Source organism: Typopeltis vanoorti, chromosome 20 (assembly GCF_054136105.1).
Source record: "Typopeltis vanoorti isolate ZY-2024b chromosome 20, IOZ_Tvanoo_1.0, whole genome shotgun sequence".
NCBI classification, from domain to species: domain Eukaryota; kingdom Metazoa; phylum Arthropoda; class Arachnida; order Uropygi; family Thelyphonidae; genus Typopeltis; species Typopeltis vanoorti.
Window position 1 is genome coordinate 30,335,864 of NC_143568.1, and position 22,843 is coordinate 30,358,706.

The 22,843-nt window shown below is 35.1% G+C and overlaps 1 protein-coding gene across 6 annotated transcripts in view; it reads left to right on the forward strand.

Moving 5' to 3' along the window:
* NiPp1 (nuclear inhibitor of protein phosphatase 1) overlaps nucleotides 1-17,700 on the forward strand; it is a 164,972-nt gene extending 147,272 nt beyond the window's left edge. For all 6 annotated transcript variants that reach the window (XM_090409962.1, XM_090409965.1, XM_090409964.1 and 3 more), the window contains one exon: nucleotides 17,228-17,700. In XM_090409962.1, the coding sequence (XP_090266088.1) occupies nucleotides 17,228-17,584 (357 nt within the window). In that variant the 3' untranslated portion in view covers nucleotides 17,585-17,700. The remainder of the gene's footprint in view (nucleotides 1-17,227) is intronic.
* The last annotated feature ends 5,143 nt before the right edge of the window (nucleotides 17,701-22,843 follow it).

Consider the following 22,843-nt stretch of genomic DNA (forward strand, 5'->3'; position numbering starts at 1 on the left):
TGTATGTAGTTATTGTATTCAAACTACTTCTAATTTTCTCTCCAAAATATTTGTGTTTGCATATTACATATCTGAGATGTAATCAACATTAATTTTTTTTCAATACTTTGTACACAATTTTCTTTCAATATGATACCATTTTTATCTGCACAGTACCAGACTGTTTTCACCAAACACATCTTATACACTTATCTTGGATCAGCCAGATGCTATCAACAATTATTCAGAAACTTCTTGTATTGTATTTTCTCTCTGCACATGAATTTATGCACATTTTTATATGTGTACATGGCAGTAGTAATATCCTGAATAGATACTATTATTATTTGCCTTATCATTTTCTCCAAATATAAAAATGTTTTTGGAAAATAAAATAAATTTTCCCAAAACATATTTTGGGAAATATTTCTGTATTTATATTTCTGGTTCATTTCTTTCCTCTATCTAACATTACATTTAAGAATGAGATTGTGCTTATTTTCCTCAAAACATTTCTCTATGTCTGGTTCATTTCTTGCTGTGCTAATTTAGGTCTTCAGTATAATCGGTTTTTTAATATGTCAGCTCCCCTTTAAAAACATTGGCAGTTAATTTCTTGAATGGGAATCTATTTCCTATTAATGGGAATTTTTCTTCTCAGAATTCATGTATCTGTCATAATTAAGGGAATCTTGCCAAATACCAAAAAATAAAATTTAATAAATTCAAAATATGAGGGCTGTTCAATAAGTAATAAGACTAATTTTACTGTCACGAAACCACTCATCACAATATTAATTTCTGTGGAATAAAGAAATGTTGCTGTCCGTATTAACAAAAGAGGTTGATAGATGGCGTATACGGGCTGATGTGCCAGAGTGTCACATGAATAAACACAAGCTTGTTTCGGCGCGACTAGTCATCGAAATGGAAGCATCCTTGGAACAGCGTTATGCGATTAAATTTTGTGTGCATTTGCAAAAATCGGCATCGGACACTTTTAACATGATACGCGAAGCTTTCCACGATGAAGCAATGTCGAGGGCAAGTGTTTTTTGCTGGCATAAAACTTTTAAGGAAGGAAGGCAAAATGTGGAGGTTCTTGAACGTGAGGGAAGACCTTCAACGTCCATCACAGAGACATTGATCAACACAGCAGCGATTATCATCAAGGAGGATCGCAGAATTACAGTACGCCAGCTGCATGTTGTCCTGAATATTTCTGTGGGAAGTGTTCACTCAATCATGGCTGAACATTTGGGACTGAAAAACGTGTTTGCGCCAGGTGGATTCCCAAACTCTTGACACTGGAACAAATGCAGCATCGAGTGGATGTGTGCACAGAATGGAAAGAAAGACTGGAACAAGAAGGCGACAACTTCTTAAAACGCATCATTACAGCAGATGAAGCTTGGTTGTATCACTATGACCCTACAATGAAACACCAAAACATTGAATGGAAGAATCAGTCTTCGCATACCCCAAGAAAGCAAAAACTGTAAAATTGGCTGGTAAAGTTATGACCATAATGTTTTTTGACTATGAAGGCATTGTTTACCAACACTGTAGAACCCGGGAATACTGTAAACGGCTCAACTATGCGGATGTTTTACGGACAATGGTACAGCACGTCAAAAGGAAGCGTCCATTGCTGAAGAATGGCTTCTTATTGCACCACGATAATGCAAGGCCACATATTGCTGGTGGTGCAGTGAACATTTTGCAGAAGAACAACATAGATATCTTACCACACCCTCCATACATTCCTGATCTTGCACTGTGCGATTTCTGGCAGTTTCCACAGCTCAAGAAACCACTAAGAGGCTGCCATGTCGAAAGCAACAAAGCATGTGTAAAAGCTGTGGAGGCGGTTTTGAAAGAACTCTCAAAAAACGGACTTTCACATGTGTTTAAGAAGTGGACGCAACGTTGGAACAAATGCATCATGTCTCACGGTTGTTACTTCGAAAAAGACCATGTAAATGATGACGATTAGAAGTAATCTGTTTTCTGAATAAATATAGTCTTATAACTTATTGAACAGCCTCCGTACATTATTAAAAGAAGTATGCGTTATGCAAGAAATGACTTCTATATTAAGTATCATATTGCTGGGTTGAATTGCTGTGCTGTAAGAAAAAGCCTACCATGTGGTGTGTGCATTTTAATTACACTATATCAACATTTTCAGAAAAACTCAGATTCTTTTCACCAGAATTAAGAATAACTATTTTTGCTATCTTAAAATTAAAAATCGAATTTCTTTTCTCTGTTCTATATTATATTTAAGAATGCGATTGTGCTTATTTTCTTGAAATATTTCTATGCCTGGTTCATTTCCAGTCGTACTATTTAGGTCTTCAGTATAAGCGTTATTTCCTGATATGTACCCACAAGGGATGTTCAGGCTACTATGACAGTACTACATGATTTAAGTTTAATCTCCTATCAACAATTTTCATCCAAATTTGTCCATTACTTGTCAGCATTCCTATATTGTTATATCTAACATTTCACTCTTCTAAGTCACTTCTGACTGAATCAGTCCACCTTGACCTTGGTCTTCCTCCTCTTTTTTCCTGTCATCTTGGGCATCAACACCTGTTTTTGCTAACCTTTTCTCTCTCTCTCTCCATTCTGTTTAAGTGACCACACTACCTTAGATAAGCCCTGCTTACACATTATTGAACTCCAACCATTGTCAATTTTCTTCCTAATGTCTTCATTTTTAATATGATTCCATCATTGATGCCATCTGTTCACTCACCCTAGTCTTTCTCAGATCTCTCATATCTGTGGTCTCTTTGATCAAGTGCTTTATTTCTAATCCATCTCTCAGATCCATCACTTAAAACTGATTCATCATCTTCATCAAATTCCTGACATGTACCCCAAGGGGTGTACAGTATATGATAGTACTACATGAAAAATTTACATAATTACTAACTTCCTATCTACAATTTCCCTCCAATCAATCTATTACCTGTCAAGACTCCAACATTATCAGATCTTATATTTCTCTCTTCTAAGACACTTTTTACTGTATCAATCCACCTATATCTTGGTCTTCCTTTGGTTCTTTTTTCTTGCCAACCTGGCAGGGAACACTTGTTTTGCTAATCTTTCCTCTCCCATTCTGTTTAAGTGACCATACCATGAGATTAGCTCTGCTAATGCATTCCTGGATGCTGACAATGTCAAGTTCTTTCCTAATATCCTCGTTTTTAATATATTTCCATTGATGCCATATGTCAAGCCCTTAATCTTTCTTATGACTCATATCTGTCGTCTCTAGTCTTTGGTCAAGTGTTTTACTTCTGACACCAGCTCTCAGATCCATAAGTTAAAATTGGTTTGAACACTGTCTTGTATACAGCTAATTTGACTTCCCATCATACCAGCCTAGTTGATTCTTGTCTATTTCCATATTTAATTTACCATCCTCACTAAAAATCATAGCTAAGTAGCTGAAATGTTTTACTTGTTCTATAGGTTCTCCATTCACAGTGCACAGTTGATATTTTCAATGCTTCTGCCTATTTTCATTGTCTTTGTCTTGTTATTGCTGACCTTCATGCTATAGCTATTACAACAGTTATTCAATTTAGTTGGGAAATCTTGCAGACTTGTAGTGATTTATTTAGAAGTATAACATCCACATAAAGCAAAGAATTGAGATTAACATCTCCAAGTTTGATATCATGTTTAATATCACTTTCCTTCATAATGTGATCCATATAGATAATGAATAACAGAGGGGATAATATACATCCTTGTCTCACACCAGATTTAACATTAAACCATCTTCATGTACTTCAATTCTAACTGCTGACTTACAGCTCAAATAAAGACATAGTATTGCTTGATATAATGTCCCACTGACACCGTTCAACTGTAGCATTTTGAATAGCTTCTCTCTCTTGGCACCTTGTCATATGCTTTTTTCAGATCTACAAAATTTAAATACAGATCTTTGTTATGTTCCCATGACTTCTCAACTATTCGTCGTAAAGTGAAAATCTGATCTTGACAGCCTTTATTTGGCCTGAAACCAGCTTGTTCTTCATGAAGCTTCTCTTCCACAATCCTTCTCAACCATTTTTCAAGTATGCTGGCATAAATCTTACCAGGAATACTCAGTAGGGAAGTACCTCTGTAATTCTCACATTCAGTTTTATTTCCCTTTTTATATGTGATTACTATGTGAACTCTACTCCAATCATCTGGAATTCGTCCCTCTGTCCAGGCCTTCTGAACTAAATGTGAGATACCTCCATACTTGAGCATTTCTGGTCAGATATCATCTACTCCAGCCTCTTTCCACATTTCAGGCTTTTAATGGCTTTTTCTTCTCTTAAAACTGGTTTAAACGCTATAATTCTATACTGCTTTTTTTTGTTTGTTTGTTTTAGCTGATTTCTCTCTTATTTGATATAAATTTATTCAACTGGCTTCTATCACACCAACTTTGCTTATTCTGTTGTCTATTTAAAATTTACCATCTTCACTAAAAACTGTGCCTAAATAACTGAAATGTTTTACTTTCTTTATAGACTCCATTCAGAATGCAGCTGACGTTTTCTTTGTTCCTGCCTATTTTATAGTTTTGGGCTTTTTATTGCTGATTTTCATGTCAAATTTGTTACAGCTGTTATTCAGTTAAGTTAGAGAACTTGCACTGGATGTGTTAAGGAGTACAACATCATCTTCATAAAGCAAAGAGCTAAGTTTGATATCTCCAATTCTAATATCAGGTTCAGTGCCACTTTTTCATAATGTGATCCATGTAGATGATTAATAAGAGTTGAGATAATGTGCATCCTTGTGTTACACCTGATTTTTCATCAAACTATCTTTCTGTATTCTGTTTAATTCTAACTTCTGACTTTATAACTTAAATATAGACTAGGTATTACCCTGAATAATGTTCTGTTTACCCATATAACTGTAATGTTTTGAGAAGCCTTTCCCTGGGCACTCCTTGTCATATTCCCATTATAAATTATTGTCTTAAAGAGAAAATCTGATCCTGACAACCTTTGTTTGCCTGAATCCAGCTTGTTCTTCTTTGTTTCTCTTCCATAATTTTTTCTCACCTCTTTGTAAGTATGCTTGCATAAATCTTACCTGGAACACTTAGTAAAGAAATTCCTCAATAATTCTCCCATTTAGCTTATTCCCTTTTTGATAGATGTGAACTATGAAAAATCTTCTCCAATCATCTGGAATTCAACCTTCTGACCAACCTCTCTGAATTATGCAGCCAGTATAATTGGTGTTTTTTACACCCTCTGTCCAAAAAGAAACCAAACTTTTGATAGAAAATAAAACACAGGCCAGTTATAATTATTAAAATCATTTATTTCAATCAATATACTCTCCGTCAGCTTCGATACGGCATTTGGCACGGTCAATTAATTCATGAAATGTGTTTTTTATGTCGGTTTTTGGAATACTGTTGAGGGTCGTGGTTACTCTGGAGCTTTGTTTCGGGCTCATACTCAAAACATGTTTCGTCACCAGTAACGATTGTTTCAAGGAAGCTTGAGTCCTTACAAGCAGTTTTAATTCCTTGCAATTCGATACATTTTTTGATCATCGGTCAACTTGTGGGGAACAAATCGTGAATTCAATTTACGAAGGCCCAATTCATCTTCAATCAATCTCATGGATGATTTCGGGTTTTCTCTGGACGGCCCGGCTTTTCGTCGTCCTCAAGCGTCTCATGACCACTTTGAAATTGCTTAAACCACTCGTAAACGTGAGTATGGGATAAGCATTCATCACCGCATGCTTTTTGAAGCATTTGATGCGTTTCGGTAAAATTTTTACCAAGTTTAACACAAAAGTCAATCGCAGCTCTCTGTTTGAAACGTTTTTCCGACCGTTCGTCAAAACACCCTGTCACTCTTGGCACTATAACCCGGCTTCTAATGAAACAATTGTCATAAATAGTTGACACAATACTAATGAAGGTTGCTGCTTTCGACAACAAAAAGATACAATAGGTGGCGCCACTAGTTTCTTCTATTTTCAAAAAGTTCGGTTTTTTTTTTTTTTACAGAGGGTGTATATCAGCTGCCCACATTGGCAGTAAACTATTGAATGGGAAACTATTTTAATATAGGTTACTGGAGAATGTGCTTATGAATTCGCTGCTATTGTAAATAAGAATTGTTCTAATTCTTCCCCTTTTTAAACATTGATTGGTCCATTAACACAAATAAGTTTCATTGTCCAGTTACTTATAATGAACTTCGTCAGCATCACTATACTTAAAATAATTTCCATTCACAAAGTTAACTCTCATGTTTACTCATGAATTTTAGAGCTGCTCTGCCCTTTCCTTCATCCCTAGTTCCTGAATGAATCTTATTATATATAGGAGCTTACTGGTTTGGTCTTCTCAATCCCACTACTATCTGTTATCTTAACATATTTCTCTGATTCTTCTGCTGTCCCCCACTCCTTTTTGCATGATGCTTTATGTTGATGGCATCTGAATATCTTAGTCACATGGCTATGGTTCCCCGTTGAAAACAGTAGGTGCCATGTGAAATGTCAATAACCTGCTGAGTGTCTCCCCTAGCATAGTATGTGACTACATTGTACAGTAAAAATGAGAGTGGGTGTTTATCCTTCTCTCTCTTTGGCAGTAGGTTCTCTTCTATGAATTCCAAGCTGGAGGTGGTAATAAATTCTAGAATGTAGCGTGTAGTTTGTCTTCTCAGAATTCATGTCTATAGTAATTAAAGGAGTTGAGTCTTCACACTACCAAATACTAAGAAAGACAATTTAATAAATGTAAAATACATTATTAAAAGAAATATGTGTAATGCAAGAAATGACTTCTGTATTAAGTATCATATTGCAACCATTTTAAATTGGACTGGATTGAGCCCAAATCTAGCTGTGATTAAAGAGCATACCATGTGGTGGTTTAGTGCAGTTTAATTAGACTATGTTAACATTTCCAAAGAAACTTGAAGAAAGATTTTTTTCATCAGAATTAGAATATGTTTTGCTGTGTAAAAAAAAGAATAGAAATCAAGTTTCTTTCCTCTGTCCAACATTAATGAGCAGATTGCACCTCTAATTTGAAAACAAAATACAAAGAACTAAGGGGAGGGAAAGAGTCATTTTTTATAACCTTTACAACAACATTTTCTTCCAAAATTGAAATGATCAAATACGTTTTACTATTTGAACAAGTCTTCACAGATTCCAGTAACAAAATTTAGTACACAGCTCTCTAAAATTCATTTGAATAATTGAGCTTTCCTGAGACAATCACCCAAAAAACTTGAAACTCTAATGCTCCTGCTGCCTTTCATCCAACTGTTGTAACCTAAAAAACAAAACAAAACAAAAAATAATAAATTAATTAATCCTCATTCTCTCCATTTTCCCATTGTGTATTAGGCACAGTGGCTTGTCACTTGGTTTCTTTAAGATTTCATACTCTGATATGGTGATTAAAATTCTATCTGCACAGTGTATTACTGTTATCAATTGCATATGTTCTTCTGGCTGGTTCACCTGTTTAGCAGGATGAAAAGCCCTGATAAAGGTTTTTTGCATCCCAGATTGGATTCCAAGCCAGATCTTGCCACCCAAAGGACATCGTAAAACCAGCTGAGCTATAGAGGATGTTCTTATGATGCCTAAAATAATCTGATTAACATGAAGCAAGCTTATAGATGCAAAATCCTCGACAGTACTCTTTAACCGTGAGATTGCTGTTTGTTGATTGAATTTTATATTCAGAATATCATTCTCACTGAATGTTCCAATCCTGAATCTAGTGTTATTCAAAGAATCAGCAGATGCAATTTAATGTTCTATTCAGATAATATTCTTCCTTTTATCCTCATAAAATTATCTGGAATTAGACAAGAATAGCATTCAACACGAAACATGACATGAAATTTAATATGATATGAAGATAAACTTCTGTTTAAGTAACCATACCACCTGAGATTAGCTCTGCTAATGCTTTCCTGGATGCTGACAATGTCAAGTTCTTTCCTAATATCCTTGTTTTTAATATGATATTGCCATTGATGCCATCTGGTCATGCCTCTAATCTTTCTCAGAACTCTCATATCTGCAGTCTCTAGTCTTTGATTAAATGCTTTACTTGTGACCCAGCTCTCAGATCCATAAGTTAAAACTGGTTTGAACACTGTCTTGTATACAGCTAATTTAGTGTTTTGACTAATTTCTCTCTTATTCCATATGAATTTATTCAGTTGACTTCCTACCATACCAGTTTTGTTGATTCTGTTGTCTATTTCCATATTTAATTTATCATCTTCACTAAAAATCGTGCCTAAGTAGCTGAAATGTTTTACTTGTTCCACAGGTTCTCCATTCACAACGCAGTTGACATTTTCGACGTCTTTTTCTTTTTATTGCTGACCTTCACATCATATCTATTACAACAGTTATTCGATTTAGTCAGGGAATCTTACAGACTTGTAGCAGATTTATTTAGAAGTAATAACTTCGTCTGCATAAAGCAAAGAGCTGACATTAACGTCTCCAATTTCCATATCAGGTTTAATACTACTTTCCTTCATAATAATGAATAACAGAGGGGATAATGTACATCCTTGTCTCACACCAGATTTAACATTAAACCATCCTGTACTTCCTTCAATCCTAACTGCTGATTTACAACTCAAATAAAGACTAAAGTATTGCTTGATATAATGCCCCATTGACGCCATATAACTGTAGCATATTGAACAGCTTCTCTCTTGGCACCTTGTCATGTGCCTTTTCCTGATCAACAAAACTTAAATACAGATCTTTGTTATATTCCCATTATTTTTCAACTATTTGTCGTAAAATGAAGATCTGAATCCTGACAGCCTCTATTTGGCCTGAATCCAGCTTGTTTTTCAAGCCTTTTCTTCCACAATTCTTCTCAACCATTTCTAAAGTATACTAGCATAAATCTTGCCAGGAACACTCAGTAGGGAAATACCTCTGCAATTCTCTCATTCAGGTTTATTTCCCTTTTTATATATGGGTACTATAAGAGAGCTCTACTCCAATCATCGGGAATTCGTCCCTCTGTCCATGCCTTCTGAACTATGCAGTTCAACCACTGTAAGACTTTTATACCACCATACTTAAGCAGTTCTGGTCGAATATCATATACTCCTGCTGCCTTTCCACATTTCAATCCTTTGATGGCTTTTTCTACTTTAAGTATTGATATGTATTCCTGAATCTATGCCTGTTGAGTGATTTTTACCACTGTGCTATCACTGCTTGTTTCATTTAGCAATTTTTCGAAGTAATTACTCTGTACTTCAAGGATATCTTTTTCTCCTGTTTTCATATCATCTTTATCATCTCTAAAATCCTTTTACAGCACTCTTTCCTCCATTTCTGAGCTTCTTCAACAACCTCAAGAATATCTTGCCACCTTCTTGATATTTATTTTCTATGTTCTTACCAAAGTCCTCCCATGACTTTTGTTTAGCCAGTTTTACACAGTGCTCAGGTTTCTTACATTTGTCTCTGTATTCTGTAAGAGCACAAGCTGACTTATTTGCCAGGAATTTTTGATATGCTTTCTTCTTTTACTTCCTGTGTCCACCATGGAGTTCTGATTTTTCTATCCTTGCAGACAACCTCACCACATCTTTGTGTATTTTAGCCTGCAGTTCACATCTGACAGCTGCTCAACATTTATTCACTTTAAAACTTTCTTACATGTTATTCTTTTCAATATGAAATTCAATTTTATCCTGCTCAAGACTAAATAGTGATCAATTTCAAATCCTCTGTACACTCTGTTATTGTTGATAGTCATACAAAATATGACTATCAACAATAACATAGGCCATGTGAATTTGTGCACATTTTTATGGAACATGGTGTTAGTAATAACCAGTCCATGTCCTGAGCAGAAATCCAACAGGTATTTGCCATTATTATTAGCTTTGCTCTTTTCTCCAAATTTTCCCAAAATATTTTTGTATGTCTGACAATCACTTCCTACTCTGCTATTTAGATCCCCCAACAAGGACCAACTTTTCCTTTTTCATTGTGTCAGTAGCTTTCTTTAGAGCCTCAAAAAATTCTTCCACTTCTAACTTAGTAGAGCCTTTCGTGGGACCATAGGCACAAATAAGTCTCAATGTCCAGTTTTCCATTCTGATATATGCCCATATCACTCTACTTGAGACTGCCTGCCATTCAAGAAAATTAGCCTCGTATTTAGTGTTGAATACTATGGCTACTCCTTCTTTTCTTTGATTGTCATTGCCTGAATATAACATTTTGTATTTATTGCTCAGAAAGATCTCGCCAGTTTTTGTCTTTTTTGTTTCAGTCACCCTTATTATGTTGATCTGGTACTTATCTAATTCTTCAGCTAGCTCCATTTCTTTGCCATTCAGGCTTCTTATGTTGATAGTACCAATCTTCTACTCTGGTGATATTGAGTTGGGGTGTGTTTTAGGGTTTGTTCCAGTAGCTGACTTTTCGCTGTTTGGCCTGGTTCCCTGGCGAAAACCACGAGTGCCTTGTTTAACTGGTCGACTCCCCAGCCAGCATGAAATTTTGTTATGTTGTATCATCATTTTGTATTTTGGTTTAAGCCAATAAGAATACAATTTGGTCAGCTACATCCCAATTTGCTAGCCCATCCTCGTTCGTTCAGTATCCGGTAGATACCCAACAGGGTGCACCATGAGAAGGTGAGAATTGGACATCAGAAGCCCTGCTCGGTTCTCTGCATTCCTTTAAAGGCTATGTATGTGGAGGTCTCCTCTCAGTGATACAACTTTGACCCTTAAGCACCCCTATATTTAAGTTGTCAGGCAGCAGTTGGAATTTGAAGGGAATACAGGATGATTGATGTAAAATCAGTAAAATAAGGATGCACATTATCTCCACTCATACTCATCATCTTTATGGATCACATTATGAAAAAAAAGTGGCATTGAATCAATATTACTGAGGACAAACTACATTTTTACCTGTATATGAAAAAATTCATAGCCAAATGTGGACATAAATTTATTGCCAAAATTCTAATAAGTTACATTACATAAAAAAGCGTTATAAATTTTGTACGAATTAAATTGCAGTATGTTTTTGACAAAAGTTACAAATTTCCTAAGGAAGTAGTTAAGGAATTAATGTACATTGCTTACAGAAAACCATGAAGAGAGACCTTTCATTATGGAATATGTCCATCCCAAACTGTGGTGCAACTCTCATAATGTCGTACCATGCTTGGCACCAAGTGATTCAGGAGTTCTTGAGGCAAACTGGCCCACTCGTTTAGAGCAAGAATGAGGCCTTTGTTTTGCGTAGGTCAATTTCGAGCAGCAGTGCATTTCCCTGTTGCATCTCAAACGTGTTCTGTGGGTTTAAGATCTGGGGAGTGTACTCGCTTCAATTAATATTCTCAGCCTCGAGAAGTATCTCCACTGCTTGTTTACAATGTCGTGTGGCATTGTCATTCATAAAAATGAATACTTCACCTACAGCACCACAGATCAATCAAACATGGCATTGAAGAACTTCATTGCAATATTGTTCATGAGTCATAGTCCCTTTTTCAGCACTTGTACCTCAGTAAGTCCATTTAGCATAATGCTTCCCCACACTATGATCCCAGCGCCATTGTATCTATCCATTTCAAGAACATTCTCGTGATTGTAAGCAGTACCACTTTCATGCCAGATCAAGTTTCATCTGCAATCAGAGGAAAGACTAAAACGACTCATCTGTTAAGAGTACATTAGCCCATTGGTGACGTCCAATGGATACAACACCACTGAAAACGTGCCCTATGGTGAGCTGTGGATAAAAGGGGTGCGGATTACAGACTTTGGGGCCTATTTGTTGCAGACATCTTGCCATCTGCATTCTACTCAAAATCGTCAGTTATGCAAATTGTAGAAGCTGATTCTTCTGAATTTGCAGTTGTAATCTTCAGAAATAGTGTTTGCCCTTAGGTTTTGGACACCAGTGTAGAATTGGAGATGTTACACTTAGCTTTCTGCTTTATGTTATGCTCTTAAACACATCCAGCAAGTCTCCAGAATTCTCTAACTAAATTGAACAACTGTAACAAATTTGGCATGAAAATTAGCAATAAAAAGACCAAAACTTATGAAAATAGGTATCAAAAATGATAAACCTATAAAACAAGATATTTCAGCTATTTAGGCACAGTTTTTAGTGAAGAGGGCAAGTTAAATAGACAACAAAATAAACAAGTTGGTATGGTGGGAATCCAGCTGAAAAACTTTATACGGAAAAAGCCAAAAACTTTATACGGAAATTAGCCAAAACACCAAAATAGCAGTATACAATACAATGTTCAAATCAGTTTTAAGTTATGGATCTGACCTGACAGTTGGGTTAGAAATAAAGCACTCAACCAAAGATTATAGACTTCAAATATGAGAGTTCTGAAAGGATAACAGATGGTATCAGTGGCAGAATAATGAAAAATGAAGATATCAGGAAGGAATTTAATATTGTTTGCATTCAAGAATGTGTGAGCAGGGCTAGTCTAAAGTGGTATGGTTACTTAAATAGAATGGAAGAGGAAAGGTTAGCAAAACATGCATTTGATGCCAAGATGGCAGGAAAAAGTGCCAGACTAGGTGGATTGATTCACTCAGAAGTCCCTTAGAAGAACAAAATATTAAACAATATTGGAGTGCTGATAAGTAGTAGAGTAATTTGGAGGAAAATTGTTGATAGGCCATTATTAATAATGTAAACCTAATCATGTAGGTTTACATTATTCTGTATTCACAGTAAGCCTGAACACCTCTTGCAGGTGTTCAGGCTTACTGTGACAGCACTACATATCAGGAAATTGATGAGATGATGAACAAAATTAGAATATATCATTATCACTTATGATATATTCCAAATAACAACTAAAGAGAAACAAAAATATTTCTTTTAGACATTCATTACATTTAATCCATAAGAAATTATAATTTTTTGTAGTCTGTAAATATAAGAAAATTTCCATAATGACAAAAAATGTCTTCATTACAACTTACATCAAGCACCTGCCAATTAAGATACATCAGAAGGAAACATTTTCTTAATCCTAGCAAACACAGAATAGATGCTTAATGAAAGTATCTACATATCTATATACAGATGTTCTATATAAATTCTAAAAGAAAATAACAAATTTGCTCTAACCATAAATCTACAAAATCTTTTTTTTTTTTTTTTTTTTTTTTTTTTTTTTTTTTTTTATAATACAAACATGTTTCTCTTATTTATTTCTCACACTTAAACATTTTCTTTGATACACATATTACAAATTTAAACTCCCTCAATAACTCAATAAGCCAAAATACTAAACTAGCAGTATACAAGACAGTGTTCAAACCAGTTACAAATTATAGATCTGGGATTTGGGTTAGAAATAAATCATGAACATTTGACCAAAGATTAGTGACTACAGATACGAGAGTTTCGAAAAAAAATATTGGGAGCTTGAACAGATGGCATCATTGGTAGCATCATATTAAAAATGAAGATATTAGGAAGGAATTTTACATTGTCAGCATTCAAGAATGTGTGTGAACAGGGCTAATATAAGGTGGTATGGTTGCTTAAACAAAATGGGGGGGGGGTGGCAAAACAGGTCTTTTATATCAAGATAATAGGAAAAAGACTCACAGGAAGACTAAGAACTAGATGGGTTGATTCAGCCAGAAGTATCTTAGAAGACCAAAATGTTAGATACAATATTGGAGTACTAATGAGTAAGAGACTAATTTGGAGGGTAATTGTTGACTTAATAATAATATAAACTTAATAATGTAATGCTGTCATAATAGTCTGTAAACCCCTTGAGGGTATATATGAGGAAATTGATGAACTCTTTTATACCATAACATCTGTCCTTATTGAAATTTACACTGTGTGACTATTTTATTACAACTTCTCTTAGTGTTCCACTATTTTTCCTTTTTGTATTAAAACAAAAAAGAAAAGCAGCAATACTTGGCAAGAAATTATATTATTCTTTTATATTTTAGCCTGATATAAGGAAACAAAAGCTGCATGTGAAGTATCTTCATGTCTGAGCTACTTGTATACAGAGAGCAATTGACTCGTATCAGGTTGCTCTGTTGTATTTCTAAGAATACACCATAATTGAACATCATGTTATGCCAACCTCTTTGTCTAAGTGGATAGTGCTTCTGTTCTCCAACCAGTGAGGCATATGTTTGAATCTCACTGCTGGCATGGATATTTGTAAATATCTTAAGACAGCTGTTGAATTTCATTGTCATGCATGAGACACCACACTGCTTATTTGATGCCTTAAGTGGCTAGAAAAAGTTTCATTTTTGATCTCTAGAGCATAGGTCTGCATTATCTAACCATTAACTTACCCACAGTATCACTGTATGATAACTTTATAATCTTACAATTTACAATTAACTTCAAAAAAAAAATCAAAAATCAACTAACTAACTTTTCATTCCTGTATAGGGAGTAGGCGAGGCCGTTTTAGCCCTATCTAACTTTTGGAGAGTGAGTGGGCAGTTCAATCTCCACTGGTAGCCAATCAGAGATAGCTGGCCCAAGGCTATCGCTAATTATGCGGCACGCAGTGAAGAGAGACGGCTGAACAAGTGCCGCCATGTTGTGGTTCTTAACCCTAACATATTTAATGTCTGAAATAGTGCGAGTTCTATGGTCGATTTTCTTGAGTTTACAGGACAAAAAACCTGAGTTTCCAGGAGAAAAAACCTGCTTGCCTCTGCCAGAGATCAACTAACATCGGAACCAGTTGGGGGGGGGGGGGGAAAAAAGGCTTAGAAAAATGTCCTCTAGTTGCCAACTAGATTCGAAACCAAGAAGTCTTCCTTCATACGGTTAAGTGCCGTGGTGTGCAAACGCCACATCCATTGAGCTACATAGGCCCTATCTTAAATGTATTTAGAATTTCTCCTAAAATTTATATAAATATGTAAATTGTCAGACTGTTTTTATGTACTTATATAAAATAGAATACCTTTTGCCACGAGCCATAATAGTTCTTGAAAAAATTAAATTCAATTCTGATCAGTATAATCCATTGTATATAAACAGTTGTAAGAGATGTTAATCCTGTCACTTGTGGTGAACTGGATATGACACCATGGCTATTTGAAAAGGCTTTTTCTTTTCATTTTATTTGTTTGTTTGTTTGCTTCTGCTATAATTGGACCATTTTAATAGTAAAATTATCATAATGTATGCCAGAAAACAACTTGAAACCATTTGTTGTAGTGAGTGAGTGATGTCACTATACAAGTGTGTCACTATATATTTAAAAAATGCAAATGCTTTTTTATGATCATGTATAATCATTACCTTGGAAGTTTGAAGTTTATTTTCCACTTGGTTAAACTATAATAAATTTAGTTTAATCCTTTATCCAAGTGTAAGCAAACAAAGTTTGCACCTGAAGTATCTTCAGGACTGAGGCAACTCGTAGTAAAGGTGGACCAAGCTCTCATCACTCCTTGTCTCAGTATATCCCATAATGCAAGTGTAATCTTTTATTCAAGTGTAACACTTGGATAAAGGATTAAACTAAATTTATTATAGTCTAACCAAGTGGAAAATAAACTTCCAACATCTTTCTCTAAATCCAGAGTAATTTAATAATAATGTGGTACACTTTTTGGCAACTCGTATAAGTAAATATGACCTCTCCATTGCTTCTGCCTTAGTATCACCACTTCTGGGTCTGGCTCCCACTGACGAGACCTCAATAAAGGTCTAAACCGGTCTGGGTGGTGGCCCTTCCCTTAATGCATAGCATTATACTTGTCTGCAAGGAGATGTGCTTTGCATTATGGGAGATACTGAGACAAGGAGTGATGAGAGCTTGGTCAACCTTTACTACGAGTTGCCTCAGTCCTGAAGATACTTCAGGTGCAAACTTTGTATGCTTACACTTGGATAAAGGATTAAGCTAAATTTATTATAATCATTATCTTGCTTGTGTTAATATCTGACTGTCCTGTTTAATAAATTATAGTCATTAAAGACTTGACAAATTATGCCAAACTCTACTCACTCAAGAACCCCCCCCCCAATGTTTTTAATGATATGTCCCCTAAGTTCAATAGGAGTTTCAAAAAAAAGAGTAATGGCACTATACCACAATTGGAGAAGTTTTTTATTTAATTTAAAAAAAAAAAAAAAAAATTGTTCATGCGATTAGCCTAGTGGGTATGCGCGTTGCATACCCACTAGGAAAGGAGTGTCTGAAGTTTGATTCCCGTCGGTGACGTGAGGAGCTGAAGGATCTTCCTTAGCCATAGCCAAGTTAGCCAGTCTTGGGCGTGGACAGTAGGGTTTTTCTCCCCAGTTTATCTGGGGCTTTTCATCCCACAAAGCAGGCAAACCGGCCTTGAGAACTCAACACCACAATGGACATAGGATACACCAGGGCATAGGACTGACCTGACCACCTTATCCTGTGAACGGTTTAGGTCCGATTCATAAACCCTCGACACCGCAAGGTAAAAGAGGGGGAAAAGGAAGATGAGATAAAAAAAATTCTAGTTTATGAAGAGTGCAGCTAAAGTCAAATAGCAGAATCTACTCACCACAAGCAAGTGGGTAAGCATATTTGTCAAGCACAGGTCATTAACATAAGAGTATCTAGAATATCCTTATCTTCAATTAATATAGTCATTTCTCAGATCCAAGAATAGTTTGTTATAGTGAATTTTATTTGAGTAGTATTGTGTCTAGGACTTGGACTAGGCTTTTTCTGTAGTTATTTGGATATACTGTGTATTCTTATCTTCAGTTTGTATCTTCTGGTTTTTGATTTTTTTTTCCATTTTTAAACTTTCGAGTAGCTTCCAAAATATTTTGCCACCTTGGTGATATTTAAATAATTTGTGGCCTATATATAATTATTTGATCCATCATATATAGCCACAGTCTTTAAAAACTCCAACAATAAAGAAATTACCTATATAGGGCATTAAAGTTACTTCATTACAATAAAAGGCATTTTACTTTCTAGTCTGTAGCGGATCTCTGGTCTGTCAGATTGTAGGAAAGATTGCCTAAAAAAAAAAGGGACTTTAGTTGAATCCCTAAAGGTGAAAATGTTTAGCACTTTAATATTTAAATTCATTATTTTTAAAATTGACAAGCATACATGGAAAATAGTGTTATGTTTCTTAAATTTACTTTAATGCTATTGTGTAATTTTCAGAGACAAAAGACAGATACACCAAGCCTTTTTGGACCCACTCTAAATGCTGATTCCACAAAACCCTCTAGTGGACAGCCCTATAATGCCAATGAATATACAAGACTAAGTGGTGACCTGGGATTATACAGTCATGTTAGTCCTTTGTTTTCTTCCTCATTATCTAGCAAATTAGGATTACACCTACCAGATCCCGCTCCTGATGTAGATCTTGCTCCAACTGTTGAAACACCGATTTATAATACTGTTCTGGCACATCATGCCGCTGTTCCTGAAAATATCCCTCCGGAACCAAAAAAGAAAAAATATGCCAAAGAAGCCTGGCCTGGAAAAAAGCCTACGCCGTCTTTATTGGTATAATTTTATTCATTTTGGGAAAGAACATTACATATGCTTTCTTGTACAGTTTTTTTTTTTTAATAGCAATTATGCATATCAAAAAGTAATTGTTTTTCATAATAAACAACTTCTTTACACTTTCTTGCCTTTGCTCTGCTTTTAAAATGGTTCATTTGTACTTTTTCATTATCAAAAAAGCATTTCTTTACCTCATTTTTAATTGTTTTTAGAAACTGCTTTGATTTCATTAATTGAAGCTATGTGTTTCTAAGGGGAAATGCTTATTTGTTTAAAAATATGTAATCTTTCCTATGAATCTGATTGTGAATCTTCAGATAAGTGTATCTTAACTTGTATATATTTATACAGTAGGTGACTAGAAATTGTTTTATAAAAGTTGTATTTTAGAAAATGTTGAATCTTAACCTTGATGTTTAAAAAACAATATAAGTTCAACACTGCCTGTTCTGGCAGTTTTTCTATAGATTATAGGAATATATTAATGGATAATAGAAACTAGAAAAAATACTAGTTTTGTATCTGTTTTACCATTATCACCTGAATACATTAATTCCTGTTTGGAAGTGACATTAATGAAAGCTTCCACAACTGGCAAATGCACACACACACACAAGGCTCAAATAAAATAGTGTCTCAACTTTTGCAAAACAAGTTAAATTCAAAAATATTTTCTAGAAAAAATAAAGGATGCTTTATTTATCATGAATGAATTAATTCATTACATGTATGTTGATGATACTTTGAATGATCATTTTGGTCATCATTTGAAATGTTGCTAAATATTTTCATTCATAGAAAATAAACTGTTTCCTTTCAGGAAAATAAACATAAGGTTTATGTGTGAGGGGTGGGTGGGGTGGGGGGGGGAATGTTCTTGTTTTTACCTTATTTTTATGTTGTATTAACATAAATACCATGAATAATCCATCAGACAGAACATCATTCATTTGTCAAGAAAAGTAATTATTTGGTTTCTTCTGAAGTTGTTTGTTTATAAACTTCTTTGTTAAAGTTCTGTGACTACATGAATAGGTCTGTTAAACTTCATGCTCCATTCCATTAAGTGATCCTTTTATCAGTCATGTTCTGTGGGACCATAAGCACAAATAAGTCTGGATGGTGAGACTTGTTTGTGCTTATGGTCCCAAGGAAAAAATGGAGGAATTTTTTTCAAGCATTAGAGAAGGAAGCTGGCACGATGAAAAAAGGAAAAGCTAAACAGCAGAGTTGGAAATGATTACCAGACATACAAAAATGCTTTGGAAAATTTGGAGAAAAGTGCAAAGCTAATAAATGCCTGCTATATTTCTTTACAGGACATGGATTAGCTATTACCAACATCATAATAAATAAAAATCCAACATAAAAAATGTGCACAAATTCACATGGAGAAAAGATGCAAGAAATAAGAAAACTATCATTGACTATGTTATAGTTGATAGCAATGTTTCCCCACTAATTCAGGACACAAGAGTATATAGAGGATTTGAAATAGGAAGTGATCAGTTTTGAGCAGGATAAAATTGAATTTCATATTGAAAAGAAGCTTTCAGAGGTGAACTGCAGACTCAAATTCACAAACATCTAAAGAAAAAATGGAATAGTTTGAAAACAATAACCAAACCTTGGAGATTCAGTGGCAAACCTTGAAGAAACCTTTGATTCAGTCAGCAAGCCATGTGGTCGGGTTGTCTGTAAGGATAGAAAAAGCAGAACTAAGTGGTGTTCTCAGGAAGTTAAAGAGGAGGTCAAGGAAAAGAAGAAAGCATAGAAGTTCCTGGCAAGTAAGTCAGCTTGTGCTCTTAGAGAATACCGAGATAAATGTAAGAAACCAAAGCACTGTGTAAAACTAGCTAAGCAAAAATCATGGAAAGACTGGTAAAAGCATAGAAAATAAATATCGGGAACGTGGCAAAATATTCTAGTCTGTTTGAAGATCTTAGAAATGGAGAAAAAAGTACCGTAAAAGGAATCGAGGACGAGTGATAACGGTGACATGAAAACTGAAGATTAAGATGTTCTAAATGTTTGGAGTAATTACTTTGAAAGACTGCTAAATGAAACAAGCAGTCATGAAGGTTATTTTCTTGATCATAAATTAGTAAATAATAATATTTTTTGGTTTACCGATCAAGTGTTGATCATTTTTATTAACTGAACCAACTAGTTTCGCCACACTTATCTGTTGGCATCTTCAGGGCTTACATAGAGGTTTAAACAATCTCACAATTATGCGTAACTGCAAACTGACAAGAATAACTGTAAAACACTGACTAGAATAATTACAAAAAAAATTTTTGTAATTATTCTAGTCAGTGTTTTGAACTCTTGAACAAGCAGTGTTTCATTTAGCACTGCTTGTTCAAGAGAAATGCAGTCAGGGATTACATATAAATATTGAGGTAGAAAAAGTCATCAAAAATCCGAAAGGCAGCTGGGATAAATGAAATTCAACTGGAAATACTTATATATATGAAGATACTCTTTACAGTGACTGCATTGCATAATTCAGAATGCCTGAATTATGTGGTCAGAGGGTTGAATTTCAGATGATGGAAGTAGAGCTGTCATAGTACCAGTCTATAAAAAAAAAAAATGTCTAAAACTGAATGTCAGAATTACAGAGGTATTTCCCTACTGAGTGTTCCTGGTAAGATTTATGTAAGTACGCTTGAGAGGCTAAGAACAGTTGTGGAAGGGAAGCCTGGGGAAGAACAAGCTGGATTCAGGCCAAATAGTGTCGGGATCAGATTTTCACTTGAAGACAACTAGATGAGAAATCTTGGGAATATAACAAGTATTTGTATTTCAGTTTTGTTCATCTGGAAAAGGCATATGACAAGGTACTAAGAGAAAAGCTATTCAAACTACTATCTTCACTGTTGTTCATTATCTATATGATCGCATTATGAAAGAATGTGGTTTATCTGATATCAAAATTGGCAGTGATAATCTTAGCTCTTTACTTCGTGCACATGATGTTGTATACTTCTGAATAAATCCAACACAAGGATTTATTTGAATAAATGTTATAATAAATTTGGTATGAAAATCAGCAATAAAAAAATATAAAAAAAAGTCAATGAAAGTAGGCAGAAGCATCGAAAACCTCAACTGTATCCTGAATGGAGAACCTGTATAGAACAAGTAAAACATTCCAGCTACTTAGGCAATTTTTTAATGAAGATGGTAAATTAAATATGGAAATAGACAACAGAATCAACAAAGCTGGTATGGTAGGAAGTCAACTGAATATATTTATATGGAATAAGAGAGAAATCAGTCAAAACATTAAATTAGCTGTATACAAGACAGTGTTCAAACCAATTTTATCTTATGAATCTGAGAGCTGGGTTAGAAATAAAGCACTTGACCAAAGACAAGAGACCACAGATATGAGAATCCTGAGAAAGATTAGGGGCATGAACAGATGGCATCAATGGCAATATCATATTAAAAATGAGAATATTAGGAAAGAACTTGACATTATTAGCATCCAGAAATGTGTTAGCAAAGCTAATCTCTAGTAGTTATTTAGAAGTAGAAAGGAGGAGTGGAAATTCTGGCGATCATCCCACTTAGATCCTTGGTAGTACCAGAGGATGCGAGGTCGGGAATGATTGGAGATGGAGTGTTCTGTGAAAGAGGAGACTTGTACAAAATCATAGTCTGAGTTGTCAAGAAGAGAGGTGACCTCTACTGTGTATCTGGAAGGAAAACTGGTCAAAAAGTGATCCAGACTATTTGGAAAGTGAAGCGGTAAATTAAATATGGAAATAGACAACAGAATCAACAAAGCTGGTATGGTAGGAAGTCAACTGAATATATTTATATGGAATAAGAGAGAAATCAGTCAAAACATTAAATTAGCTGTATACAAGACAGTGTTCAAACCAATTTTATCTTATGAATCTGAGAGCTGGGTTAGAAATAAAGCACTTGACCAAAGACAAGAGACCACAGATATGAGAATCCTGAGAAAGATTAGGGGCATGAACAGATGGCATCAATGGCAATATCATATTAAAAATGAGAATATTAGGAAAGAACTTGACATTATTAGCATCCAGAAATGTGTTAGCAAAGCTAATCTCTAGTAGTTATTTAGAAGTAGAAAGGAGGAGTGGAAATTCTGGCGATCATCCCACTTAGATCCTTGGTAGTACCAGAGGATGCGAGGTCGGGAATGATTGGAGATGGAGTGTTCTGTGAAAGAGGAGACTTGTACAAAATCATAGTCTGAGTTGTCAAGAAGAGAGGTGACCTCTACTGTGTATCTGGAAGGAAAACTGGTCAAAAAGTGATCCAGACTATTTGGAAAGTGAAGCGGATTATCAGGAATTCAAGTAGGTAGATGTATGATTTGTTAGGTCATTACTTATATCAGACTTGTGCTTCTTTGTCCAACTTGGTTGGTGGTGTTGGAATTGTGAGCATTGAGGTCACCCAGGAAGAGGACCTCACTATTTGGATAGCTCCATTGCAAATCACTGAGTTTCATGGAAAGGAATGCGAAGAGGTAAGTGCAATGCAGAGGTCAAAAGCAGGGGATTCTAAATTAGTCATTCTCCTGGCATGCTATGTCAGATTTCACAAAGGCACAGGTGCCGCCTATGTGGTGAAAAGATTGTAAGGCATTTAATTTGTGCATTGTAGATGAACAGTAGTAGATGTATCTGCAATCTGAGATACATCATTCCTGATTTTTGTTAGGAATAAAATGTTTGGTTTGAAGACTGCAAGTGATGGTGAATGTCATTTATGTTTGTGTTAATGGCATGGATGTTAGTAAAATGAAAGTGAATTTTTAGTAAAGAGATTTTCGTGTGGTTGTGATGTGACTTTTGTTGACAGGATTAGTTTTAGGGAAATTCATTTTTGTTGCATTGTCAGTGTTTGTAGGAGTCTTCATAAGATTAATCATGATTAGATGAAAGGATATAGGGGGGGAGTTCTGATAAATTCTAGGACAAAAATTGATATTAAAGCAACTGATATAACCACAAGAAAGAACATATGTTACCTTCATAAATCTGCTACTAGTCTGTTCTTTCATTAAGGAAGCTTGGGATATGGGAAGTTTGTAAAGCTGTGTTATGGACTGCCAGATTCCTGGTGAACTTTTCTTACCTAATCCCAACTATGAAATTCGGAGTTGGTGTGGTTGCTTTAATATCATTTTTGTTCTTGGTGTTTATCAGAACTTTCCAGACCACCTTCGTCTACACACACACACACACACACACACACACACGTGTA